General features: G+C 45.5%; 1 protein-coding gene across 2 annotated transcripts in view; it reads left to right on the plus strand.

Moving 5' to 3' along the window:
* The first annotated feature begins 6177 nt into the window (after positions 1–6177).
* BTBD1 (BTB domain containing 1) overlaps positions 6178–23818 on the plus strand; it is a 37759-nt gene continuing 20118 nt past the window's right edge. For both annotated transcript variants that reach the window (XM_037000549.2, XM_037000548.2), the window contains exons 1-3: positions 6178–6659; positions 14289–14445; positions 19203–19308. In XM_037000549.2, the coding sequence (XP_036856444.1) occupies positions 6271–6659; positions 14289–14445; positions 19203–19308 (652 nt within the window). In that variant the 5' untranslated portion in view covers positions 6178–6270. The remainder of the gene's footprint in view (positions 6660–14288; positions 14446–19202; positions 19309–23818) is intronic.

Below are 23818 nucleotides of genomic sequence, written 5' to 3' on the forward strand. Positions count from 1 at the left end.
TGCCACTAGTATTTCTTTACATTGAACTGCTTTTGAATCACTTGGATAAATCTTATTTAGTTGTGGTTATGTATGCTTTTAATTGGTGCTTGGTTTGATTAGCTGTTACTTTCTTTGAGGTTTTCACATTATGTTCATATGAGATTGGTGGGTAGTTCCTTTCTGCAAGCTCTCTCGGTCAAGTTTTGGTGTCAGAGTTAAGCCAACTTGATAATATGAACTTAGAAGTTCATTATCTAAGCTCTCAATAGTTTGTATAGCATCTATTCTTTGAATATCTGAAGGCATTTCACTCCCAAACTTCCTGTTGTAGAAGGATTTCCACAATGTATTAACTGAAAAAAAGCAAGTTTCAGATCAATATTTGTACTGTGATACCATTTTTATTTAAAAAAATAGTTTTCGGGTATATTTGTGTTTAGATAGATAATGTTCTTGAGTATACAGGGAAAGGTTTTAAAGTGTACATATCAAACATAATGGTGGTGATGCCTGGAGAGTGGCTGTATGGCAAAGAAGGGCAAGAATTGTAGATCTTTATCCGTTTACTTCTTAGGTTTTTTTTTACAAGTTTTTCACCTTTTACTTACTTTTCTACTGAGGTATAACTTAAGTCATATATAAAGGACTTATATATATATAAAGGACTATAAGTCTCAAGTAGAAAGCTAAAAAGTTTTTACATATGTGAACACTTATAACCAATCATATTTCTAAAGATGACTTAATTTCTCCAATCCCACGTGGCTTTCTCACAAAGTGATGCACCACTGCCCCATCAAGAGAAGAGTCTCTGCTCCCTCCTTTTGGGCCTGGGCAGGCCTCTGTGGCCACCTCAACAAAGTAACGTGCTGGGTGACTGTCGAGGCCAGGCCATAAAAGGGGCCAGAGCTTCTCCCCGGCTGTCCCCCTCCGGCCACTTGCCTTTGCAGCCAGCAGGCTGTGAGGAAGCCCAGTCGCGCGGAGAGGCTCATATAGAGAGAAACCCAGGTCCTGGGCCCGCAACTCCAACTTAGCCCTCAGTTGACAGCCAGCACCCGTTTGCCAGCCATGCGAGCGAACCTTCCTGGGATGGGATCCTCCAGCCCTCAGTCAAGCTACCCCAGATGATTCTGGGTGGAGCAGACATGAACCTTCTGTGCCACGCCTTGCCAACACTGCAGATTCATGAGAAAACAAATACTTGTCATTTTAAGCTGCTATGTTTTAGAATGATTTGTTACACAATAATAAATAACCAGAACAACATCCATGTAACTATTGCTAGTTGTAGGTACAGAATGTTTCTGTCACGTTTGCTTCATGCACCCTCCCAGGCAACAGCCCCTCCGCAAAGGTGACTGCCGTTCGGAGCTCTAGCACCCCGTATTAGCTTTTCCTACTGTGGAGTTCATATAAAGGAAGCATGCTGTATTCTTTGTGTCTGGCTTCTTTTACTCAACCCTTTTATGAGATTAATTCCTACTGTTGCAGGATTAGGGTTTGTTCTCTTTCATCCACTTTATGAATATGCCACATTTATCCATTCTCATATTGATAATCACTTGGCCATTTATTATGAATAAAGCAGCTATGCACATTTGTGTACTTCTTTTTGGCGGACATACGCACTGGTTTCTGTTGGACAGTTACCCAGGAGTGGAATGGCTGAGTCATAGGACATACGTGTGTTTAGTAGTGTAGCAGCTTTAATATATGCCCACAAAATCTTTGATACTACATGAAGAGATGGGGTCTATGTCTGCACCCTGCTTTGAACCTGGACTGGTCTTAGTGACCCATTTATAACCAGTAGAATGAAGTGGATATAATCTTGCATGCCTTCTAGGCTAGGCGTGAAGAAGTTATGCACCTCCACTTGGTCTCCTTGGGACCAAGAAATTTCCAGCCAGTATTTCTTCAAATACTGTCTGCCTCATTCCCTGCTCTCCTTCTAGTAACTCCATTATACGTGTGTTAGTCCTTTTCCTTTTGTCTCATGATTAACAGACATATATTCTTTTCTGTATTGTCTGTCCCTTTTTCTTTCTGTTTCAATTTGGACATCTACCATCTTGCCTTCTAGTTATACTAATCATCTGTTCTGCTGTGTCTAATTTGCTATTAAACATAAATTAGTTAGATATTGCAATAATATTTTTTAGGTCAAGAATCTCCATTGGACCCTGCTTCACAGATTCCAGCTCTCTGGTGAAATCCCATCTTTCTTCTATTTTCCTCATCATATTAACCACACTTATTCTAAAGTCTTTGGCTGATACATCCAGTATCTGAAACAACCATAGATCTATTGTCTTTTCTTTCTCTTTCTCCACCTCTTTCTTTCTCCTTTTTAACATGCCTCATAATTGGTTTTTTCCTAACATTGTAGAAGAAAACAATGTGAAGTCTCTGGATGACATATCTTTCTTCAAACAGGACTGAATTTTACAGCAATTTGTACAGATCTTCTTGAACCTGTCAAGATTGGTTTTTAAGCTAATGTTTTTTCTCACTACTAATATACAACCCTTACTTCTTATGTGTCATAGGGCATGTCCCAGTGAAATCTCAACCAGAAGTCCCTTGTGTTCACTAAGGTGCCGCCATCTTGGTAGGGCTTGAACTATGACCTCTGTCCCCCAACACTGTCCAGCATATGGGAAGTTTCTACTTAGTCTCTCAGCTGCTATTTTCCTCCTTGTACATGTGCAACTTACAAGTTATCTGACAGCATGAAGTTAATTTGTAGGATTTGGGGGTTCACTTCTCTAGCCCCCTCCTTTCCAGGACCTTGTCCTAACTACTTGGGCAGTCTCTTGAGTTGCTTCTGCTTGAGAAACAAGCAACAAATTAGAAAAAGCCCTCAGGGAAAAAGCAGGAGCAACTCTCACATGCTTCCCTTCTCATAGGGACTCCAATCTCTGAAATCTTACCTGTATTACTTATTCCTTAATGCGGATGGTGCCTCTCCTTGACCAAACTTTGGCCAGGGTTCTCTGAGCCTTCTGCTTAACTAGGTCTCAGCCTTGGCCCCAGGCCTGTGGCTGACTTGCCTAACTCAGTCTTAGCAAGAATCCTGCCAAATTAGTTCAATAAGAATGCCCTCACCTTTTATCTGATTCCTCTCAGTATCTAATTAGGCTCCTTCTCCCCTTCCTTGGATATCTGATCACCCTGGTTTGCCTTGAGCAAGAATTCTTAGCTTACCAAGAATCCCCTTAACCTGGATGCCTCTTCTTAATAACTTTCCATCTACTGACCCCCTTTACTGTGCTTGTTGGCTATAAATCCCCAGCTGTCGTTGCTGTATTCAGAGTTGAGCCTGATCCATCACACTTCCCTGCTGCAGCGCCCCCACTGCAACAGACTTGAATAAAGGCTTCCTCATCATTTTAACAAGTGTTTAAAACGGTTTTGTGTTTTGTGTTTTGTGTTTCTAAAATTTGGCCATTTCATCTGGGTCGTCCAGTTTTGGGCATGCAGTTGCCCATAGTACTCTGTTATAACCCTTTTCATTTCTGTACATTGGTAGTAATGTTCCCCACTTTCATTTCCCATTTTAGTAATTTTAATCTTTTTTTTTACTTGGTTTATCTAGTTTAAGGTTTATCAATTTTGAACCCAACTTTTGGTTTCATTGATTTTTCTGTATCATTTTTCCATTTTCTACTCTATCAGTGTTCTCATATTTATTATTCCCTCCCTTCTGCTAGCTTTGGGTTTAGTTTGTTCTGTTTCTAGTTCCTTGTTATAAAGTTTTGTTGTGATTTGAGAAACATCATATTTTTTAATGTAAGCATTTATAACTATAAAGTTCTCCCTTCACATTTTTGCATGGGGTCCCATAAGTTTAAGTATATCGTGTTTTCATTTTCATTCACCTCTAGCTATTTTCTAATTCCCCTTGTGATTTCTCCTTTGATCCTTTGGTTATTTAAAAGTGTGTTGTCTTATTTCCCCAATGTTGTGAATTTCCCAGGTTTCCTTGTGTTGTTGACTTCTGCCTTCATCTTGTAATGGTTAGAGAAGAAACTTTGCATAACATCTATTAAAATCTACTAAGCCTTAATTTGTGCCCTAATATATGGCCTATCCTGGAGAATGTGCCATGTGCGCTTGAGAACATGTCTGTGGTAGTCGCTGGGTGGAGTGTGCCGTGTGTCTGTCAGAGCGAGTTGGTCAATCGTGGAAGTCCTGTTTCCTTCCGCACCTTCCTCTGGTTGCTCTACCCATTAATGCAAGTGGGACACTGATGTCTCCAATTATCATTGCAGACCATCTGTTTCTCCCTAAATTCTTTCAGTTTTTGCTTCCTAAGTCTTCAGCATGATGCCTTCAGATGTTCTCTCTTCGCCTCTCTCTCTCTCCCCGTCCTGGGCTCCTACAGTGTGTATGCTGGTCCGTTTCAGGGGGGCCCTATTGCTCCCTCAGGCGCTGTTGGCTTTCCTTCAATCTTTTTTCGTGCTGTTCTCTGCCTTGATACTTTCCATTGAGTTATTTCAAATCTGAAGATTCTTCTGTTTGCTCAAATCTGCCTTTGAATCCCTCTAGTGAAGTTTTCATTTCCGTTATTATACTTTTCGGCTCCAGAATTTCTTTTTGGTTTATTTTACACTTTCTATCTCTTCATCGACATTTCCATTTTGCTCATGCATTGGTTTCTTGATTTTTCCACATCTTCCTTAAGTTCTTTGAGCATCTTTAAGGTGGTTGTTTTAAAAATTTGTCTAGCATATCTGCCAGGAGGTCTTTTTCAGGGAGTTTGATTTCTTTTTTTCCCTTGGAATGGACCATACTTTCCTGTTTCTTTGTATGCCTTGTGATTTTTTTGGTTGAGCACTGGATGTTTGAATCTAGTAATGTAGTAATCTGGAAAACAGATTCTCCTTTTTTCCCAGGATTTGCTGTTTTTTGTTTTTATTTTTGTAAACTGTCCTTGTGCCATGGATTAGCCTGAGGTATAAACCTAAGGCCTTCCCAGCCTTTTCCTGATCATGCATAGTCACTTTCTAATTCTCCCCATGTATACAGTTTTTGTTTGTTGTTTTTTTTAACTGCATTAGTCTTTAATGTCTGGCTCCCAAAGGGGGGAAAAGTGAAAAATGAAGGAGGAAGAAAGGGTGCTGGCCCTTTTAGTCCCCTAGAAGTCACTTCAGCTGGCAGGGGTGAGGCTTTCAACAGTGGATGAAGGTGCAGCAGTGGCTCCAGCCTTTGCATCTCTGTGTTCAGAAGCAGGTATCAGAACACAGATCCCCAATATTTGGCGCACTGTGCGTTTCTCCCCACCCTGGCTCCCACAAGCTGTGTGCAGGCGGCTCCAGGAATATGGGGGCAGCTGCCTGCCATGTGGCTGGGTGTGCAGCTGCCACCGTGCAAAGAGCTGAAATTTCCTGACGCTGACAGCAACTTACTCTCTTCCCCTGGGAGTGACATGCCTTCAACAGACTCCAGAGTCCCAAAATAGTAACATCAGACAGATCTGGCCAGTGCAACTGTTGTCTAGGTGGAGAGATAAGATTCCTAGTGCTTCCCGCTCTGCCTTCTTCCCAGAGTCCTCTACTTAATTTATTCTCATTATTTCCAGTTTAGTACACGGGTTGATGGCTTTGCTTCAGCCTTGAGCTCAGCGTTGACGGCATTCTGTAAGTTTGAAGGAGCAGTGTCCCCATACTTTCCGCTGTTATTGTTTCCTACCACATAACACAGCCTGTGGTAGTTTTGCTTTGGGACATTTGCGGGTTTTTTGATATTTAACATATGGCCAATTTTTGGCAATGGAACAACATATAACCTGTTAAAAATCCGCGAGTCCACACTGATACCAGGAACAGAGGCGGAGGAGCCACGGAGGGCCAGGCAGGCTCCTCTCCAGGGCGCAGCTGCAGGCCGAGCAGGGGTTCCAGCCGGCTCCCCGGTCGCCCCCTAGGCGGTGGCGTCACGGGGAGGGCTGAGGACCCGTGCCGCCCGACCCCGCGGCCGTGCCCTGCGCCCCCTCCCGGTGCAGCCAGCGCGGGGGCGCAGGCCGACGAGGAGGTGCCGGAGGGACTCGAGGGGGTCGCAGCGGCTCCGCCTCCCGCCCCGGGGTCGCGCACGGAGGCCCCGCCCCCGCCCCGGCGGCCGCGCGCCCGCGCATCCCGGCTGCGCAGCGGGGCGGGCCCGGCGGCGGCGCGCGGCCCCCGGAAGCGCCTTTCCCGGAAGGGGCGGGGCGGGGCGGCTCCGGGGGCGACTCGGCGATGGCGGCGCGGCGACAGGAGCGGTCGGCCTAGGCCGGGAACCGCGCCGCCGAGCATGGCCGCGCTGGGGCCGGCCGCCGCGGGTGAGCAGGGCCCGGAGCCCGAGGCGGAGGCGGGCGCCGCGGGGCCGCCGCCGCCCTCTCTGGGGCCCCTGCTGCCCCTGCCGCGGGAGCCGCTGTACAACTGGCAGGCGACCAAGGCGTCGCTGAAGGAGCGCTTCGCCTTCCTCTTCAACTCGGAGCTGCTCAGCGATGTGCGCTTCGTGCTGGGCAAGGGCCGCGGCGCAGCCGCCGCCGGGGGCCCGCAGCGCATCCCCGCGCACCGCTTCGTGCTGGCGGCCGGCAGCGCCGTCTTCGACGCCATGTTCAACGGCGGCATGGCCACCACGTCGGCCGAGATCGAGCTGCCCGACGTGGAGCCCGCCGCCTTCCTGGCGCTGCTGAGGTGAGCGCGGCGGCCCCGGGGTGCGCGTGGCGGCCCCGCGCCCTGCCTTTGGGGCGCCTGCAGAGCCCTCTGCTCGGGGGGCGGGGGCGCGGAAAGCCCCACGGGCCCGGCCGTGTCGGGGCCCTGGGTCCTGCCCGTCGAGGCCCGGCAGCGCGCACCCACCCGGGCAGGCGCGGCTCCGCCCGCCCTGCGCCCCCGGAGACAAGGTCACATTGGCTTAAAAACGAATCCTGCCGTCGGTGTCAGTTTGCTTCTTGATTGAGGAGAGGAGATTGACTCGTGGTCAGTTTTGTTGAGTGTGAGGGAGCTAATAGGGTGGCATTTACTAGCTTTTATTCGCAAAAGTCCGGTTAGGGAGGTGAGGTGTTGTCCGCAGTTTTACCCATGGGACGGAGACCCAGAAAAAGTCAAGTGACTTGCCCGAGGCGACAGAGCCAGTGCCCCGCGAAGACCAGTGTGTCACCGTGCCGGGAAGGTATAGCAGAGTCTTGGGTGGGATCGAGGCAAAAACAGGTCAGTGAACAGACCACTCGCCCACAGAGGCGCGCCGCTCAGGCAGGGACGCCTAGGGAATGGAGGACAAAGCTAACGCGACTAGGCAGAGACCTCCACGACCCCATTCGTAAACGGATAAAGGGCAGGATAGATAATGTAGGGAAGGAAAACACAACCAGCAAAGAACGTCTAACCTTATTCGTCATTAAAGAGGTGCAAATTAAAAGCGAAGTGCTTGTCCTCTTCTACTGAAACCTCCCGTTTCTTAAAGATACCATCGGAGGAGCTCTCCCTCCCTGACAGTTAGTGGTGAGCAGCTTGGCACTGTACGTTTTTTGGGCCACAGGTGGGAAGTATTCAAGTCCTGAAAAAATGTTGCATACAAAAATACTTAAAGCTGGAGTGTTTATAGTTGTGAGGAAGGAGTCAGGTGGAGGGCAGGAGCAGATAAACAATGAGTGCCAGGTGCACTTGTTGGAATGTAACCACGTGCGCTACGAACCGGAGACTGGGCAGTACCAGCCACGGGGAAAATGTGCCTCATAAACAGCATTGGCCGCTTCCGTTCAAAACTGAAACGGAACGCGCATACCTGCAGACGGGGGAAGGAGGCCGCCAAACCCCTGGCCAGAGTGTGCGGGAGCTGGAAGCCGAGAGTTCCTGTTCTTCCTTCTTTTGTTTCCTGTATTTTCTGCGAATTAGTTCAGTTACATTATAAAGGGGGAGAAAACAACTCTAAAGCTAGGATCTAGTTTGAAGTCGACTTGGAAGACTAGTCACAGCCCGTTTAGATTTTCTGGACTTCGTGTGTCTGAGTGGCTTGTTGGCCCGTCTGTGTTGTGCTCCCCGGTGCTGATCCCTCCCCCCCACAGTAATGTCGTGTTTGCAGGAGGGACCTGCGGGTCATTTAATACTCCAGGTACTGACACCAGCTAAGTTCGAGATCTAAAAATTTTAAAATACTCGTCTTAAAAATATTGTTGAGCTTTTTCTTTCAGAAAATGTTGAGACTGTAGAGGGGAAAATGCTTATTTTGAATTTTCTCTGGAGCTGTTAGTCCTTTCACATCAGTAGAAAATTAAATGAGTTAATTTTAGATTGCTCGTCATGTCCCCGTTTTTAGCGTAGTCATGTGCGGGTCCTCAGGTTCCAGGCCCTGTACTGTTCTCATGGTGACGTCCCGGCTGATTGTTTCCACCTCTGTATTGGCTGGTACGAAGCACACCTACTCACCTGTCATTGTGTGACAAAAACGTGTCTCGTGGTAGTGTTGAGTTGGGAAAGCAACTTGGGTTAGCTTGGGTTTACCTTTACGATGTTTACGACTTGAGTTAGTTAACATTAAAGGCTTTTAAACTTGAGTTTGAGCCACTTTAAGAAACTGCTTTTGATCTGCCTGACCTCTAAGTGATGTCCTTCAGTTGTTCATTTGAGAAATATGTGTGCGTCCCCTGTGCCAGGCCCTCGTTTAGATGTCGGATGCCACTGTGAACAAGCAGAGGCGTCTCCGCACGGAGCTTACCATCCAGCAAGGAGAAGCAGAGACTTAATGTCAAGTATGATTCGTGTTTTGAAGAAAAACTATCAAGGCATGAGGGCAGGAGCATTCTAAGCAGGGAAAAGCGAATTCAAGGCCCTCAACTAAGAAGAGGTCACAAAGACAGGCTGCACAGGGTCGTGCAGGGCCCTACGGCCTGTCAGGGACTTGGAGCTTCAGCTGATGTGCCACAGGGAAAGTCTTTGGTGCGTTTTGAGTAGGGGAATACTGTGATCTAATTTACTTCTTAAAAAATTCATTCTGGCAGCTTTTTGGACATTAGACTGTAGCAGGAGTAAAATAGGAGCAGGACGTTGAATTAAGAGGCTTTTTGCCAGTAGTCCAGGCAGGAGACGGTGGTGGGTCATACCAGAGTGATGGCAGTGGCCGCGATGAGAAGCCGTCGGCATCTGGGTATCCTTGGAAGGCAGGACGGAGAATTCCTAGATACCCAAGGCGGATCGTGAGAGTGACTGCTCGAATGGGGACCTGGAGTTTCAGAACAGTCTGAGCAGGCACGCTGAATATTATGCTCTTGTTATCAGTCAGCTTTTGCCACAGTGATACTGTGAAGCACCCCAAAACTAAGCGGCTTTAAGAAAGCAATCATTTACTCTTGTCGTGCATATTCTTTCTCAGTGGGTCAGTAGGGGACTGACCTCCAAACTGTAGTTTGGGCCCAGTCTGTTCCACCTGTTTCTCATCCTTTTTGGACCATTCCTGAGGGTTCTGATTTAATTTGTGTTGCTTCAACCAAACCACTGCCTTTAGACTTCGCTCTCTCCATTTTTCACACTGCTAACAAAGTTCTCTCTCTAGTAGCCATGTATCGCCCGCAAATTCATTGCCCCTGCATCTTTTAGTGACTTCTTTTCACCTGTCGGATGAAGTTTGAACACTTGGACAGGTGCACGAGGCCTTTGTGCCCATCTAATCAGGACCCCAACTCTAACTACCAAATGGCCTTTGTCTTACAATGCCTGCCTTCTGAGGCCTCCCTGCCTTTGTATTTCTCCGTCCTTCTGCCCAGAAGATCTTCACTACGCTTCAGATATCCATCAGGCTTTACATCTTCTACAAAACATCACTTAATTCTTAACGGTTGCAAGCAGAGTTGGGCTCTGCCTCATCTAACTCTTACAGCAAGTTTTATATCTACTGCCGTGGAGCAAATCACTCCAACACTTACGGCTCAAACAGGTTCATTCTTTCTCTCAGTCGTGTGGGTCCAGAGAGGTCAGCTGGGTGCTTCTTCCGACACCTCCTTCAGGTCTCCGGGCAGCTGGGCTCAGATGGCAGTTGGGGTGGTGTCATCTGGACGTTTGACTCCGAATCTGGGATGACTGGGCCTTTCTCCCTCCCTGCTGGCTCCTGCTGCTGACTTCCAAGCAGGGCTTACTTCTTGGATAGAAGCTCATGGCTTCTGAGTGCGCAGAAGCGGAAGCTGCCAGCCATCCTCAAAATCCTCAAAGTTTAGGCTCCAGACCAGCAACATGTCACTGCTGGTGGGGCGACACAGGGAGTCACACAGGAGCTGCCCAGCTTTATTATGTGGCAAGTCTGCATGAAGGTATGATTTATTGGAGCCATCCTTAGAAATCAATGTTGCACTATGCATATAGTTCTGTTATGACATTACTTGTGATCATTTCATTATCAAACCATAAGCTTTCTGTGGGCAGAGCTGTTTTACCCATATTTGTATTTCTGGTATCTGTCACAGTGCCTGGCATTTTGTAGTCCCCCAATAAATATTTTTTGGAGAATGAATGAATGAGTAGCCATGTGCTTCTTAGAATGATCTTGTGATTTCCCTAATTTAAAATCAAGTTTCACCTTAGCCTTTTAGTATTTTTACTTAAGCATAACCTAAGTTTTATCTTTTTGGAAAACCATTCTTTGGGGAGAAAATAGGAAATGGTTTGATGATATAATTTTTAAATGTATATCTCTGTCTTGTCCTTAAGGGTTGTATATAAGAGCTGAAATGTTCACTTTAAAACACAAAGAATTGTGGTAATATCGTGTTTAATTTTTAATTACATTTTGTAAACCTTGGCTTTTAAAAAATTATAGCAATTTTAATAATTAAACAATGTAAGAAAATGTAAATAAAATTGAACAAAGGTGATTCTTGGATTTTTAAGCAGTCTTTTTTCTTAACAGAAGTGAAAATTGTTTCCCTACCAGTGTTAAATGCAAACCTACGTTGATTTGTCTGGTCAGCTCACAGGTATTAAGGCTTAGCCAGGTCCCAACACCATGCCTGGTGCTGTAGAAAAGTTGTAGGGAAAACAATATAAGAAACATAGAGTTCCTTTTCTTATTTGTTTAGTACAGTATTAATTTGTAACCTGTGCTACTCCAAAAAGAACCAGTGTCTTTTAAGAAACGCAAGGGTAAGAAAGAAAATGGAGCCCAGATGAAGCTAATACAAAAATGCACGCAGTAGGTAGGCTACAGACTTAATATTAGTCATTTTAGCAGCTAATGTGAAAAGAGAAACCTGATTAGTCAGTACAATTCATAGTTTCTCATATTAAAAATAAACCAACTGCTTAGGAGATGCACAAGTCTATCTGATGATAAAACCTAAAAAAAAATTCTTGGTGAGGTCGCCTCCTAGAGAAGGCTTTACTGAAACAGTCCTCAGCGTATGTTTATCAATACAGATAGAGATGTTCCTTTAAAGTAATCCTGGGTACAAGCCGAAGGTGCATCACTGAAGGGTGACTTAGGAAGAGCAGTTTCCTTGGGGGAGTGTCTCACGCAGAATAGGCTAAAAACCCAATTCTTTCTTGTTTCTGAAATGTACTTCCCACCCTCTTGTCCTCTTCCGGGTCTCCTCTCGGGTGGAAGTCCTTCCAGGAAGCTTTCCCGGGCCTCCCTGTTGGCCGCACTGGACACGCTCACGAGCTCTGCACCAGATTTGTGTGCAGTCGTTTCCTTCAGGCCGCTCTGCACTCGTCCAAAGGCGGACGGCGACACAGGCCCGCAGCGCTGCTCTGCGTAACTCTAGTAATGTGTGCCCGGGAAAAAAATTCAAGCACATGTAAAGATTCTTACCTCACCTTTAAAACAAAAAACTTCATAGGTTTCTAGTTCAGGAAGGAGACCCAGCAGCTGTCAGCCTTCTCTCTGTCCCAGTGAAGGGGCTGTAAAGAAATAGACCAGGGAATAAACGCGTTACGGTGCAGACGGGTTGGAGTACAACAGTGTGGAAACGGGACGAGGCAGCTGGAAGCAGGGATGATAAGATGGAGGGGTGAGTCTGGAGCCCAGGGCCCCAGCAAGGCTCCAGTGAGGAGGTGAAATGAGAAGCGGGCCTCAAAGGCGAGACTCAGTTTAAAGCCTGCTGATGGCGCCCCCCCACCAGCTCTGGCAGATCTCCTGGTGACAGTTGACGGCTCCTCTTAAGTGAACTGAACAAAGTGCCCGGGGAGAGCTGGAGGCCGGCATGGCTCGGGGGCTGCAGGGCACCGGTGCTGGGGGGCCTTACTGAAAGCCAGTTCCCTACAGTGCAGGGGGCTGGGCAGCAAGCCTCCCGCACACAGCTCCTGCCAACCCTTCCGTTTTGGAGCTGGTTTTAGCGGGACAACAGACCTACCTACACAGCAGCAAAGACAGCGGCCTCCACGATCCCTAACTAGAGATAGTCGTTACCGTTTGACACCAGGGAGGGTCAGAACCTGAATGAGAAAGACCGAGAACAGCTAGCTAATCCTCAAGGACGCGGGTAATTCAGGGAACAGAAAGGAACTTTTGAAACTTAGCTTTATACCGTCTAGGAGACTTGAGAATTGAGAACATTCTTCCATTCGTAAACCTGAGACATGATGCCGCGGAGGAGAACGGAGTGACGGAGCCCCAAGAACTTGTAGGCGCCTCAGTGTGTGGTTGCTGGGGAGAAAGGCAGCAGGAAGGCTGGCAGGGGGGACCTAAGCCGTGGTGGGAAATAGAGATGGAAAATGGGGCAATGTAGAAAGAAAGCTGACGTTCATCAAGGCGAAGTATGTGTCAGGCACTATTCAGAACCGTTGACATGTGTAAATTTACATTGATCCTCAGCGGAGCGCGGTGGGGTGGGCGTGCTGTTCTGCACTCCTGGGGAGGTGCACTCGTGGCGTCGGGTGCTGGGGCCCAGCTGCAGCCCAGATGGGCTCCGTGCACACAGCTCTGTCCCGTGAGGCAGGCGGGTGCCCAGCAGGGCTGTCGCCTAGACAGCCCTCGTGTTTCCCCATCTTTAAAATGCAGGTACTGGCCCCTGCCTTCCTTGCAGGGGAATTAACTGCATCGGCACCTGACGCGTGGTAGATGGCTCAGCAGATGGGAATTCCCTCTCTGTCATCCCCCTTCCCCTGACTGTAAGGGACTGTGCCCTACCTGGCTTTTACTGACCTCCACTCACCACAGAGTGGGGCACGTAATGTTGAGGGAGTGTTTGGAGGGTGGGAGAGATGGCGGACTTGAGTTTCTGAAAGGAGGTTTTGGAAGAAATGCTGTGAAACCGTGTAATCCTGCAGAGCAGCAGCCCTCTTGCGCCCCAGAGGCGGGGCAGTGTGGGCATGAGCAGCCTCTGCCTGATGGCGGCGTTGTGGGCATGGTGATGATTATGGGGCAGAGCCAGCGTTTGGCCAGGAGAGAAGCTGGGTGTAATCAGCTGGGGGGGTTCATCTTGGGTGGTGGCCATGGCCACGGGGATAAGAGAAGAGGAAGATGGAAGGCAGAGGGAGGGACGTGAGGTGGAACTTACCCTCCTCACCCACTCGGGCGTAGGGGCGTGTTCTGGAAGAGGCAGTGGGTTTTCTTCCACACTGGTTGATGCCTTGGGCTTTACTTTGGCTCAGACACGGTTGTGTTCCTCACGCCCTGCTTCTCCAGCACTCTCGCTGTCCTGGTGCTGTTGAGAACTGGGCAGTGAGCACAGGGGCACAGGGGTCCTGCAGGTGCGCAGAGCTGCCCCGGCCCCCACCCGCAGCCCCGTGAGGCTGACGTCCAGTGAGCCGGCAGCTGGAACCTGGTGTGGGGGCAGTATTGGCCTGATAGTGTTCTGGGAGGGGACGGCACCAAGTACCCAAAAGCCCGTGATAACAAGGGTCATTTAAGAGAGTAGCGTCATTTGTTCCTCCTCGTCGTTGGTTATTTGCTAGTCGTGACAGGGTAAACGATGCCCAGAATAAGAAGCACCATTATGAGGGAGTAAGTGAATATTTTGACAGAGATGCGCACTCGGTTCTCTGCTGATGGGCCAAAGCGTGCCTCCTTGGGAAGGACGGAGAGGCGAAGTGCTGCCCTCCTGAGCCGCGCTGGGTGCCGACAGACCTGTGAACACCAGGCTGAGAGACGTGGGTCTGTCTGGTGATCCTTTGGGTGTTTAACTTTGGTTTCCTGTGTAAAATGGAAAGACTACCTACCTGTCAGAGTTGAGTAAGAATAAAAGGAGATGATGTATGTGCAAATGCCCTGTAGCCCTGGAAATTCATCCAAATTTCAGGTTATTTTTCAGTTTGCTCATTACCTCATAAAATATTCCTTAGTGGTTGAACTGTGATGGATTGTTTACTGTCCATCTCTGCAATTTCTCCATTGCTTTACAGATTTCTATATTCGGATGAAGTTCAGATTGGCCCAGAAACAGTCATGACCACTCTCTATACGGCCAAGAAATACGCAGTTCCAGCCCTGGAAGCGCATTGTGTGGAATTTCTCACCAAGCATCTTAGGGCAGATAATGCCTTTATGCTGCTTACTCAGGTAAGTAAATGTAGCTAAGGTGTGTGTCACTGTAGCTTTAAAAGTTGAGTATAACCATATATGAATATTTATCTCCTGGAGAATTAGTTCTGTGTCATCATTTTGAAGTACACTGGCCCTTGAACACACGGTTTGATCTTCAGGGGTCCATCCACTTCTGTGCGAATTTCTTTCAGTAACTATATTGGAAAAATTTTTTTGAAATTTTTTTAGCTTACTTTATTGTAAGAATAAAGTATATAATTATACATATAACATACAAAATATGTGTTTATCAACTGTTTATGTTATTGGTAAGGCTTCCGGTCAATAGTAGGTAATTAGTAGTTAAGTTTTTGGGGAATTAAAGTTATATGAGATGTGAGGATTTTCAGCTGTGTGGGTTGTCAGCCCCCGTAAGTCCCGTGATGTTCAAGGGTTGACTGTATATGTAAATTATTTTTAAAGTACCATTTAGGGAACTACACCAGATGTATATGATTTGAGATAGAAAAGCAGATGAGGATTAGTACAGTATCATATTGGTAAAGAAGCTGAACCTTATATGAATGGGGTGTTGGGACCCAGTTACACAGCTCTTTGGGATTGGAGTTGGGGTCAGGATCCAGCAGAGCTCCTGCTGTGATTGCACATACGATGGCATGAAGTTTTCCAGACATCTTTGTTGTCAATTTTTGTTGGATTTGGAGTAAAGATTGAGTATTTCAAGTCCAAAAAAGTTCGGAGATTACTGTCTTTGGACTTAAATCTGTGAGCTTGCTTCCTGGGAAAGTTAGAATTTAAGTCTTATTTGAAATATACTTTTTCTGACATTTAAAAAGTTTTCACTAAGTACAGTATACATACAGAAAAGTACACATGTCCTGAGTGTACAGTCTGATGAGCTTTTTTACAAACTAAACACATCTGTGGAACCATTAGCCAGGCCTTACCGTATACTACTTAGCATTTGTTAAATGCCTGTAATCTGAGCTTCATACCTTAGATGTAAATAACTTGCTGATTTTCTTTTTAACAATGTTACAACACCCTTGTATGAATTGTTTTAAAAACTCTAAGGTAGCCTATGACCATGTGTTGTTATGGGTTGAGTTGTGCCCCCCACAGTTCACGTGTTGAAATCCTAATTCCCAGTACCTCAGAATGTGATCTTACTTGGAGATAGCATGTCTTTCCAGAGGCAGGTTAAAATGAGGGAGAAAAATATCTCAGCTGATACTCTATAGTCCTACTGACTGTTAGTACTGGGAATAATCACAGGTGTCCCCTAGCTCAGCCCTCTCATTTTTCAAATGCAAAACCTAAAGCCTGGGTCGCATAACTACTGCCTAAAGTCTCACAACAGGCTGGATGGGGCCAGAGCCCCATCGTGTTCCCCAGTTCTGTGTCCATTCTGTTGTATAGAAAGTATAGCACAGTTTCTGAAAAAAATCCTCTTCCGTTGAGTATTTGTGCCAACAGGAGCAGAGCCTGCTCCTGTTACCTCTTCCTGCCCGTCACCGCAGGACCCCGTGTCTGCACCTGCAGCGGGCCGGACTCTGAGCGAGTCCCTTGGCATGATTACGACAATCAGTCCTCATTACAGCTCTGTGACGTTGTTTACTGTTATTAGCCCCATGTTAAGATGCACTGGAAGCCCAGACAGCAAGTGGTAGAACGCGGCCTCAGCCCTAGAGCTGAGTGCTGGCGGCGTGTGACGCGATGAGGCACCGGGGCACGCGTGAGGGGGCCTGGGTGCTGGGCTCCCTGCTCAGCCGCTTGTGTGCGTTGCTGCACTTAATGCCCACGGTCACTTCAGGAGGCGCCGGTGTCCTCCTAAAGGCTCTCTTACTGTCGCTGTCGCTGTTCTGCGGATGAAGAGTAAGGCACAGAGAGGAGAAATGACTTGACTGTGGTCCTGTGGCTGATAACGTTCTCTGTGCATTTTTTCCCCTTTTGAATTTGTGATGAAGACCACATAAGAAAGTTGATATTCATGAGATTCTTTATTTTCCAAGGGGTTTTAATGTGTGTGGAAAGGACCACTTAATTACTTTTATTTTTAAAAGTTCAGTCATAAAATTCAGAAACTAATAAATTAAACTTTGACAGTTGAAATACAGTTTTTAGTTCGGTAGGTACAAACTACGACCTGTGAGTCTAAATTTCCAACAGGCTTTAAGATGATTCTAGTGATTCTGAGTAGCAAGGGTTCACAGGTACCACTAGAGAGAAAAAGGAACTTGTTAGTGTGTCACCACCGCCTGAGCGCCTGGTGTCACTCACTTATTTTTCATCGGTGGGGTCATGTGATTGAGGCTACGGAGTGTCATGTGTGCTTGTTCCTGCGCAGGGGGTCGTCTGAACCAAGCATGTTCAGTTACTTGGGAGCTGTGCCAGCTGCACTTTAAGACAAAGGCCAGTTTACTGTACCAGCGTGATTCATACAGGGAAAAATAGTTCTTATGAAGCAATACAATCATATGAAGTGATATTTTATGAGAGGTAATATCAGACACAGTCTGAATTTTGAGTCAATTAATTTATTTTACTCTACATAGCAGCGATAGATTCCGTGGGAAACTTAATATTACCTATGTAATCTAAGGAATAACTGAAATAGTGCTATTGTGAATAAAATAATTTTAATAAAAATCTTTTTCCTAGAGTAAAAGATCAGTTTTTACATGAACACTAAAAAATATAGTTGAGTTGGTCAATTAAAATATTTGCTGATGTTAAAATTTCATTCATTAAACACTTTACCTAAACTATGATACTAGACTGGCAACTGTACTAGGAGGAAAAGTGTTATTAAAAAACATTATATGCCAGTTGTCAAAACTGGAATATAGACAGTGGGTTAGACAAAAATACTGTACGATTTACCAAAGCTAATTGACGTATTTAAGGGTAAGGTCTGTGATGTATGTAATTTATTAATGAATGGGTCAGCACTCCCCTGCTCCAAATATATATACCCACATGCACATATACATTGCCTGTTTTCTTACACATGACTTATTTTGATCCTTAATGAGCCCTCTGGGTTAGATAAGGCAGGGATTATTATGCCATTTACATATGTATTTTGTGTGATGTACATTGAGAGCACAAATGATAAATGAAGCAAAATACTAGATAAATAACATTTAGATAGGTACATTTGGGGAAAGGGCTGTTTTTTTTACTTGCAACTTTTTATAAATTTGAAATTATTTTTATATAAAAATTTCAAGGGAAAATTTCATGAAATAGAGTTAATTTTATTCTATTAAAACAGATTCTGTATATCATTATTTAGGGCTAAAATGTATTAAAAATTTCACCCAACAAATTAACATAAATAAGCCCAGTATATAATCTAAGAAAAACATTTTCAAATATATTAGAGGATTCTGTAATTTTAAGACGTGTTCTACTGATTTAAAATATTTTTATATAATAATTATATATTACATATAATACATATATCTATTTTAAATTTAAGCCAGTGTGTTTAATGCTCTTTTCTCTCCTTCATAAAACACAGAATAACTGTTTGGAGATACTTCTCATTGTTCAATAGCATATGGTTATCAAATCCTTTGAAAATGAATTTTACTTTAATGTTAAATGAAGGGTCATCAACCCTGCCAAATAATGGTGGTGTTTACGGGGTGGTCAGTTAATTGGCAGCATTTTCAGTGGGTTTCTGCAGGAGCCTAAATGCACAGCATGAGTACCTCTGTGCATTTTGCGTTTGCCCAGACTATTAAATGTAAGCAGAGCTGACCCTAGGCCAGAATGAGAGACTGGTCATCGGCATACCTATCGTCACATCTCCTTTCTCAGAGTTAAGGATTTCAAAGATCTCATGGGAGTTTGGATATTACCGTCCCTCCCCGCTTTAAACTCATTTTGAGTTAAAATATGCATCCTGATTAATCACATATTATAAGCTTGACTTCTGACTTTTTAAAGCCTGGGTGAGCTTTACTGGAATCGTACAGAAATATCTTTTGCTCAGTATGTGCTGTGGCTTCTGTTTATCATCATGTTTGTAGAATTCATCCATGTTGTTGTATGTAGTTATATGGTTCATTCTCATTGTTATGTTCCATCATGTGAATTTATTAATTTGCTTTTCTGTTAGGCCTAGTTTGTCCCTAAGTTCCTAGAGCTTTCATGCTTTACGTTAGAAATTATTTTTATATAAAATAGTTCATTTTTATATAAAATACTTTTTTATATAAAGTACTTCATTCTCTCCCCCTCAGTCAAGACAGAAAATGGAGGAAAAAAAATAATTTGATGTGTTTGTACTGGGATGCTTGACAGTTGATAGCATTTAGTTAGAAAATCCAAAAACTTGGGTTTCAGTACTGTTTGGGCAACATAACTAGCCAGATGATATTAAAAGTCAGTATACCTCTCTGAGCTTCTGTTTCGATATCTGGAAAATGGGTTAATATCTGCTTTATCTGACCTAGAGTGTTTGTTAAGGATCAAAATGAGTAATATATAGGAAAGTAGGCAATATATGTATAAGCATGTGAAAGTAAAAACAGCAGTGCTGCTGGTGGTAATGTGACTTTGTTCTGTCAACAGGGCATTTGTGCTTCTAGCTTTTCATTTCTGATTGTGAAATGAAAAGTTTTAAGAATACATGGACACTATAACTGTGGTTTTAAAGTAGGTGCTTTTATATAATCAGCCATTAATATTAACTTTGAATATATACAGCCTGAAGGCAAATTAACTACAAAACTAAAATAAGTATCTTTTAAAATGTTTAGGCTCGATTGTTTGATGAACCGCAGCTTGCTAGTCTTTGTCTAGACACAATAGACAAGAGCACGGTGGACGCAATAAGCGCGGAGGGCTTCACCGACGTGGACATAGGTGAGTCCCCCGGGGGGTAGAAATCTACCGGTAGGCACAGTGACATTACTCAGCCTTCCTGGATGAGCTGTTTTTAAGTTCTTTCTTCCAAATTGTTTAAGTCTGCTTCTAAGAGTTTTGCTTTCTTTATTGTGGTGAAATATTCCTCAAAGTCTTAACTACTTTATTGCCTGAAATAAATATGTCATGAAATAAATATTCATTGAATGCTCATCATCTATTCAGCGTTATGCTAGGCTCCTCTAAGAAATACCAAGAAGGTTAAGATGGATTTTTCTTAAGGAAACTGACATCTTAATTGGAGAATCAAGGAACAAATAAGTGAAATTTAAGATCTAAGACACTAGAATGTGTCTTTTTTGAACTAAGATAGAGAGTAATTCCTTTGCAAATCCATAACATGGAGAGATTACCTCAAATTGGAGTACTGTTAAGAAAATCTCAGCAGGAGGATTTGACACGGGCCTTAAAGAATGGATGGTGTGTGGAGTGTGAAGGGGGGTGTCCTAGAGGCCGGGGAGCACGCGAGGAGAACAGGCAGAGGTGGGAGCGCGGGTGTGGGGAATCCAGGCGTGCAGGCTTAAACAGTATATTCATGATGAACCCAAAATGCATATCAATTATATATATTAGTGCATGTGCTCTGTATATTATTACTATATACATTCATATATAGTGTCATGTCTTACATATTACCTGTCACTATCTGTGTCCTGCTGGCAGGTGGAAAAAAGCTTAGGCAGGGAAGACACCCACATCTGAAAAGCTTTGGCCTTGAGATGGCATCCTCATTCTGTTTTCTATTCCACTGTCCAGAATCCAGTCCCTCGCGCCCACCCACCCGCAGAGGAGGCTCGGGAGGCAGAGTAGCCACACCCAGGAGGGAGAGGAAACGCTCCTGCCAACAGCCGGGCAGCCACTCCCTGCCTCTGTCTGCGTCTGATCGTGTCCCCTGTCATTCTGTGCCCCACGCACACTGGCTAGGGTTATTTCTGTGTTAAGCCTTCGTATTTACTGTTCTTCCTGATTGGGACCCTTCTCCCTACACCTTTGTATGGCTACCCTCCTTTTAATCATTTGGATGTCAGGCTGATGAGACCGGAGACATGTCACCTCAGACCTTAGAGTGGATACCGCGCTCCCCTAAACAATCTCTGTTCCATTGCTCTGCTTTATTTTCCTTATAATGCATGTCACTGTCCCAAAGTCTTACCTAGGTATTTGTGTGTGTTTGTCTACCTTCCCCACCTAGACTGTAAACTCTCTGAAGGCAAGACCTTTGTCCCTTTTTCCATCGCAGCACTAGCCCTGAGACACAGGACATCATACGTGTCCCAGTCATGTCTGCTGACCATCTGGACTTACCATGTCTTGAGTGTGGCCTTGCCTTCCCACCATGGCGAGTTCTCACACAGTTCTAGTGTCTTGGCTCAGACAGTGAGTTGACCTTTGAACAACATGGGAATTGGGGCACTGACCCCCTGTTCCGTTGAAAATGCATGTATAGCTTTGACTCCCCCAAAACTTGACTACCAGTAGCCTGTTGACCAGAAGCCTTACCAATGACATAAACAAAAACATAAACAACACATATTTTGTACATTACATAGATTATACACTGTATTATAATAAAGTAAGCTAGAGAAAATTTTTTCAGATTGTCACCCATCTCAAAATATTTTTCCAATGTATTTATTGAAAAAAAATCCCCATGTAAGTGAACCCACACAGCTCGGACCCATGTTGTTCAAGATCAGTGGTACTTCTGCAGTGACTTTTCCTAAGAACTGACACACACACACCCCCCTTCTCTGACAACACATCGCAGCTGCCGCTCAGGGCCTTGGGAGCGATCTGTGCTCAGCGTGCAGTGTCCTGAAGGGCGGAGACCTGATCAGGTTCCTCCCCGGGGTACACCAGGTGCCACTGAACGTCTGCAGGTTGCTGGGCGTTCCAGAGCTCCAGGCGGCACCCACGTTGTCATGAGGCATTCCCGGATCCCGGTTTCTGTCCCCTGGGGGGTTGTCGGGTGCTCTGCGCGTACTTCAGTCTCCTCCCATTTGAAGTAACACTGCCTGTGCGCTGGTGGCTCACTCCTGGCAGTTGTTTGTAAGTAGCTGCCACAGTAGGTGTGCCAGTGGAGCCTGGGAATCTTGAAATAGGTGCCTTGCACAAGGGTAGATAGCCTAGAAACAATTTTCTGATTTGATTTCATTCACAGTTTATATTAAAATCCATTATGTTTATGAATCATACTGATAATGGTTAGCTATTATGGTCATTCCTGGTCTTACAATACTGAGGCATATTGATTTACACTTATTTAACTGTGAAAGGCTCCATGAGGCCTTAGTTTATACCTATCTTCTCAGGGGCAAGAGAAGGAAGAACTTGACTTTTTAAAGAATTGTGTCTGACCTGTTTATTCTTAGTACGTTGTTGAGCCCCTGCTGTGTTCTGGGGATGGAGATGCCTTTGCTGGAATCACCAAGAGCTTGCTTGCAGATGGATGTGTACACCATTGCAATAGAGAATTTTCTTTTTTTGATATATTAGATGTGTCTTACAGATTCATGAAAATCATATGCAATTAAAAAAATTTTTTGCTCTATGTAAGTATGGTATCCTGATTTTTTAAAACATTTAAGGTATAACTTGGTTTATAACAGTGCCTGCTTTGTCGAGGCTCTTTGGAGAGTTGTCGTCTTCCATACCTTTGCTTCTTTAAGAACCAAATCTGTTTCGGCCGTTTGAGGAGGACGCCTAACACGCACTCTACGCCGCCCACCCTTGTTAAACACTGTGTGTTGACTGCCATGTAGGAATCTGTGACTAGACGTGCTCATCATGACTTTCAGTCATTTTGTAGTGAGGCCGTCAGGCTTTTGAAGTTCGCTTTATTGATCTTTCTCTTTGAAAGTGTCCTCACGATGAAGCTTTTCAAGGCCTTACGCCTGCCTTTCCCTAATCTCTTCTCTTCTCTGCCCTTGCTGGACCGCACCTGCCATTTCTTCTCGTATGTCAGCCTCTAAAGCCCCTCTTTCTGAACTTGCTGCATCTGGTCTCCTGTAGCTCAGAGGGAACTGAGCCAATTTAAATGTTGTCCATGATGAGAGGGCCTGAGCTGCAGGCATGACATTCGTACTTGGGTGTCAGGTATTCCAAACTTAATATGTCTAAAATTAAAGCCCTCCCCCCTCAACGCCCCCAAACCTGCTCCTCTGCAGTCTCTCCCGTCTCGGTTGATGCCGCCTTCATCCCCTACCGCTTAGACGCTAAGCCGGAATCATCCTTGACTCTTCTCCGTCAGCCCCTGTATTTCATCCGTTAGGAAATCTCACGAGTCTTCCTTCAGAAAATACCCTGGCTCGGGCCCTTCCCCGCACTTCCTCCTGGTCCAGGCCGCCGTCACCTCCGACCGGGTCAGAGCAGGGGCCTCCCACCTGCTGTGCCTCCCATTCTGGGCCCTCTGTGGCTCCTCCACACCACTGCCTGGGGGTCCTTTTAGAACATAGGCTGTTAAAGCTCAGAACCCGCCAGGGGTTCCCTTTTGCTCTCGGAGTACAAACTGCATGATTCAGGGTGCTGTGTGACTGGACCCCGCGTTCCCCCGTGTTCCTGGCCTCGCGGCCTACTGCCCTTCCCTCGCCGCACGGGCCTTGTGGCTGTCGTTCAGCTGCGGCAGGCGCGCTGCTGCGCCCGGGCCTTGGCGCGGGCGGCCCTGGGCTGCCCTTCCTCTGCAGGTGCCTGTCGGGCCTCCCCCCAGCGTACCTCCTGCAAGCCTCAGCGCAGGGGAAGCCGGTCCGAACTGTCCGAGTGTGAACTCCATCACTGGGCCCCCTCTCCTGGCTGTTTTTTCCTACATTTATTGTCTAACGTATTTTACTTCTGTTTATTGAATCTGTAAGATTCAATTGGGGTGTAAGCTCCGTGGGGGCCAGGGAGGGTGACCATCCCCCGCTCGGTGCTGTCTCCTCAGTGTGTGGGAGAGGGGCTGCGCACGGGGGGCGCTCAGCGAGGGGTGACTGCCGCACGGGTGAGTGGGTTGTGATCTGTAGGCTGAATTTATCGTACTAATTTGGGGCGTTTGTCTCTGACTTCATCTCATTCTGGATGTTGGAGTTTGCTTGGTGAGTATAACGGACATTTAAGGAGATACTACATCTAAGCTTCATGTTTGGCAACGTAAGTTGAATGTTACCCTTACAGTAAGTTTTTAAAGAAAACTGCTGTTTAATTCCTTTTATTCTTTAATATTTTTAAGCATAGTCTGTAGTTTTAAATATATAACCTTCTTTTTGATATTTGAAAACAATGTAAGCATGTTTGTCACTATTGTTAAAAAGCAAAATATTCCAGTCAAAGAAAGAAACAAATCCTACCATTTGCAACAACATGGATGGAGCTGGAGGGTATTATGATCAGTGAAATAAGCCAGGTGGAGAAAGACAAATACCAAATGATTTCCCTCATTTGTGGAGTATAACAATGAAGCAAAACTGATGGAACA

The sequence above is a fragment of the Manis javanica genome, chromosome 18 (genome assembly GCF_040802235.1).
Source record: "Manis javanica isolate MJ-LG chromosome 18, MJ_LKY, whole genome shotgun sequence".
Taxonomy (NCBI): Eukaryota; Metazoa; Chordata; class Mammalia; order Pholidota; family Manidae; genus Manis; species Manis javanica.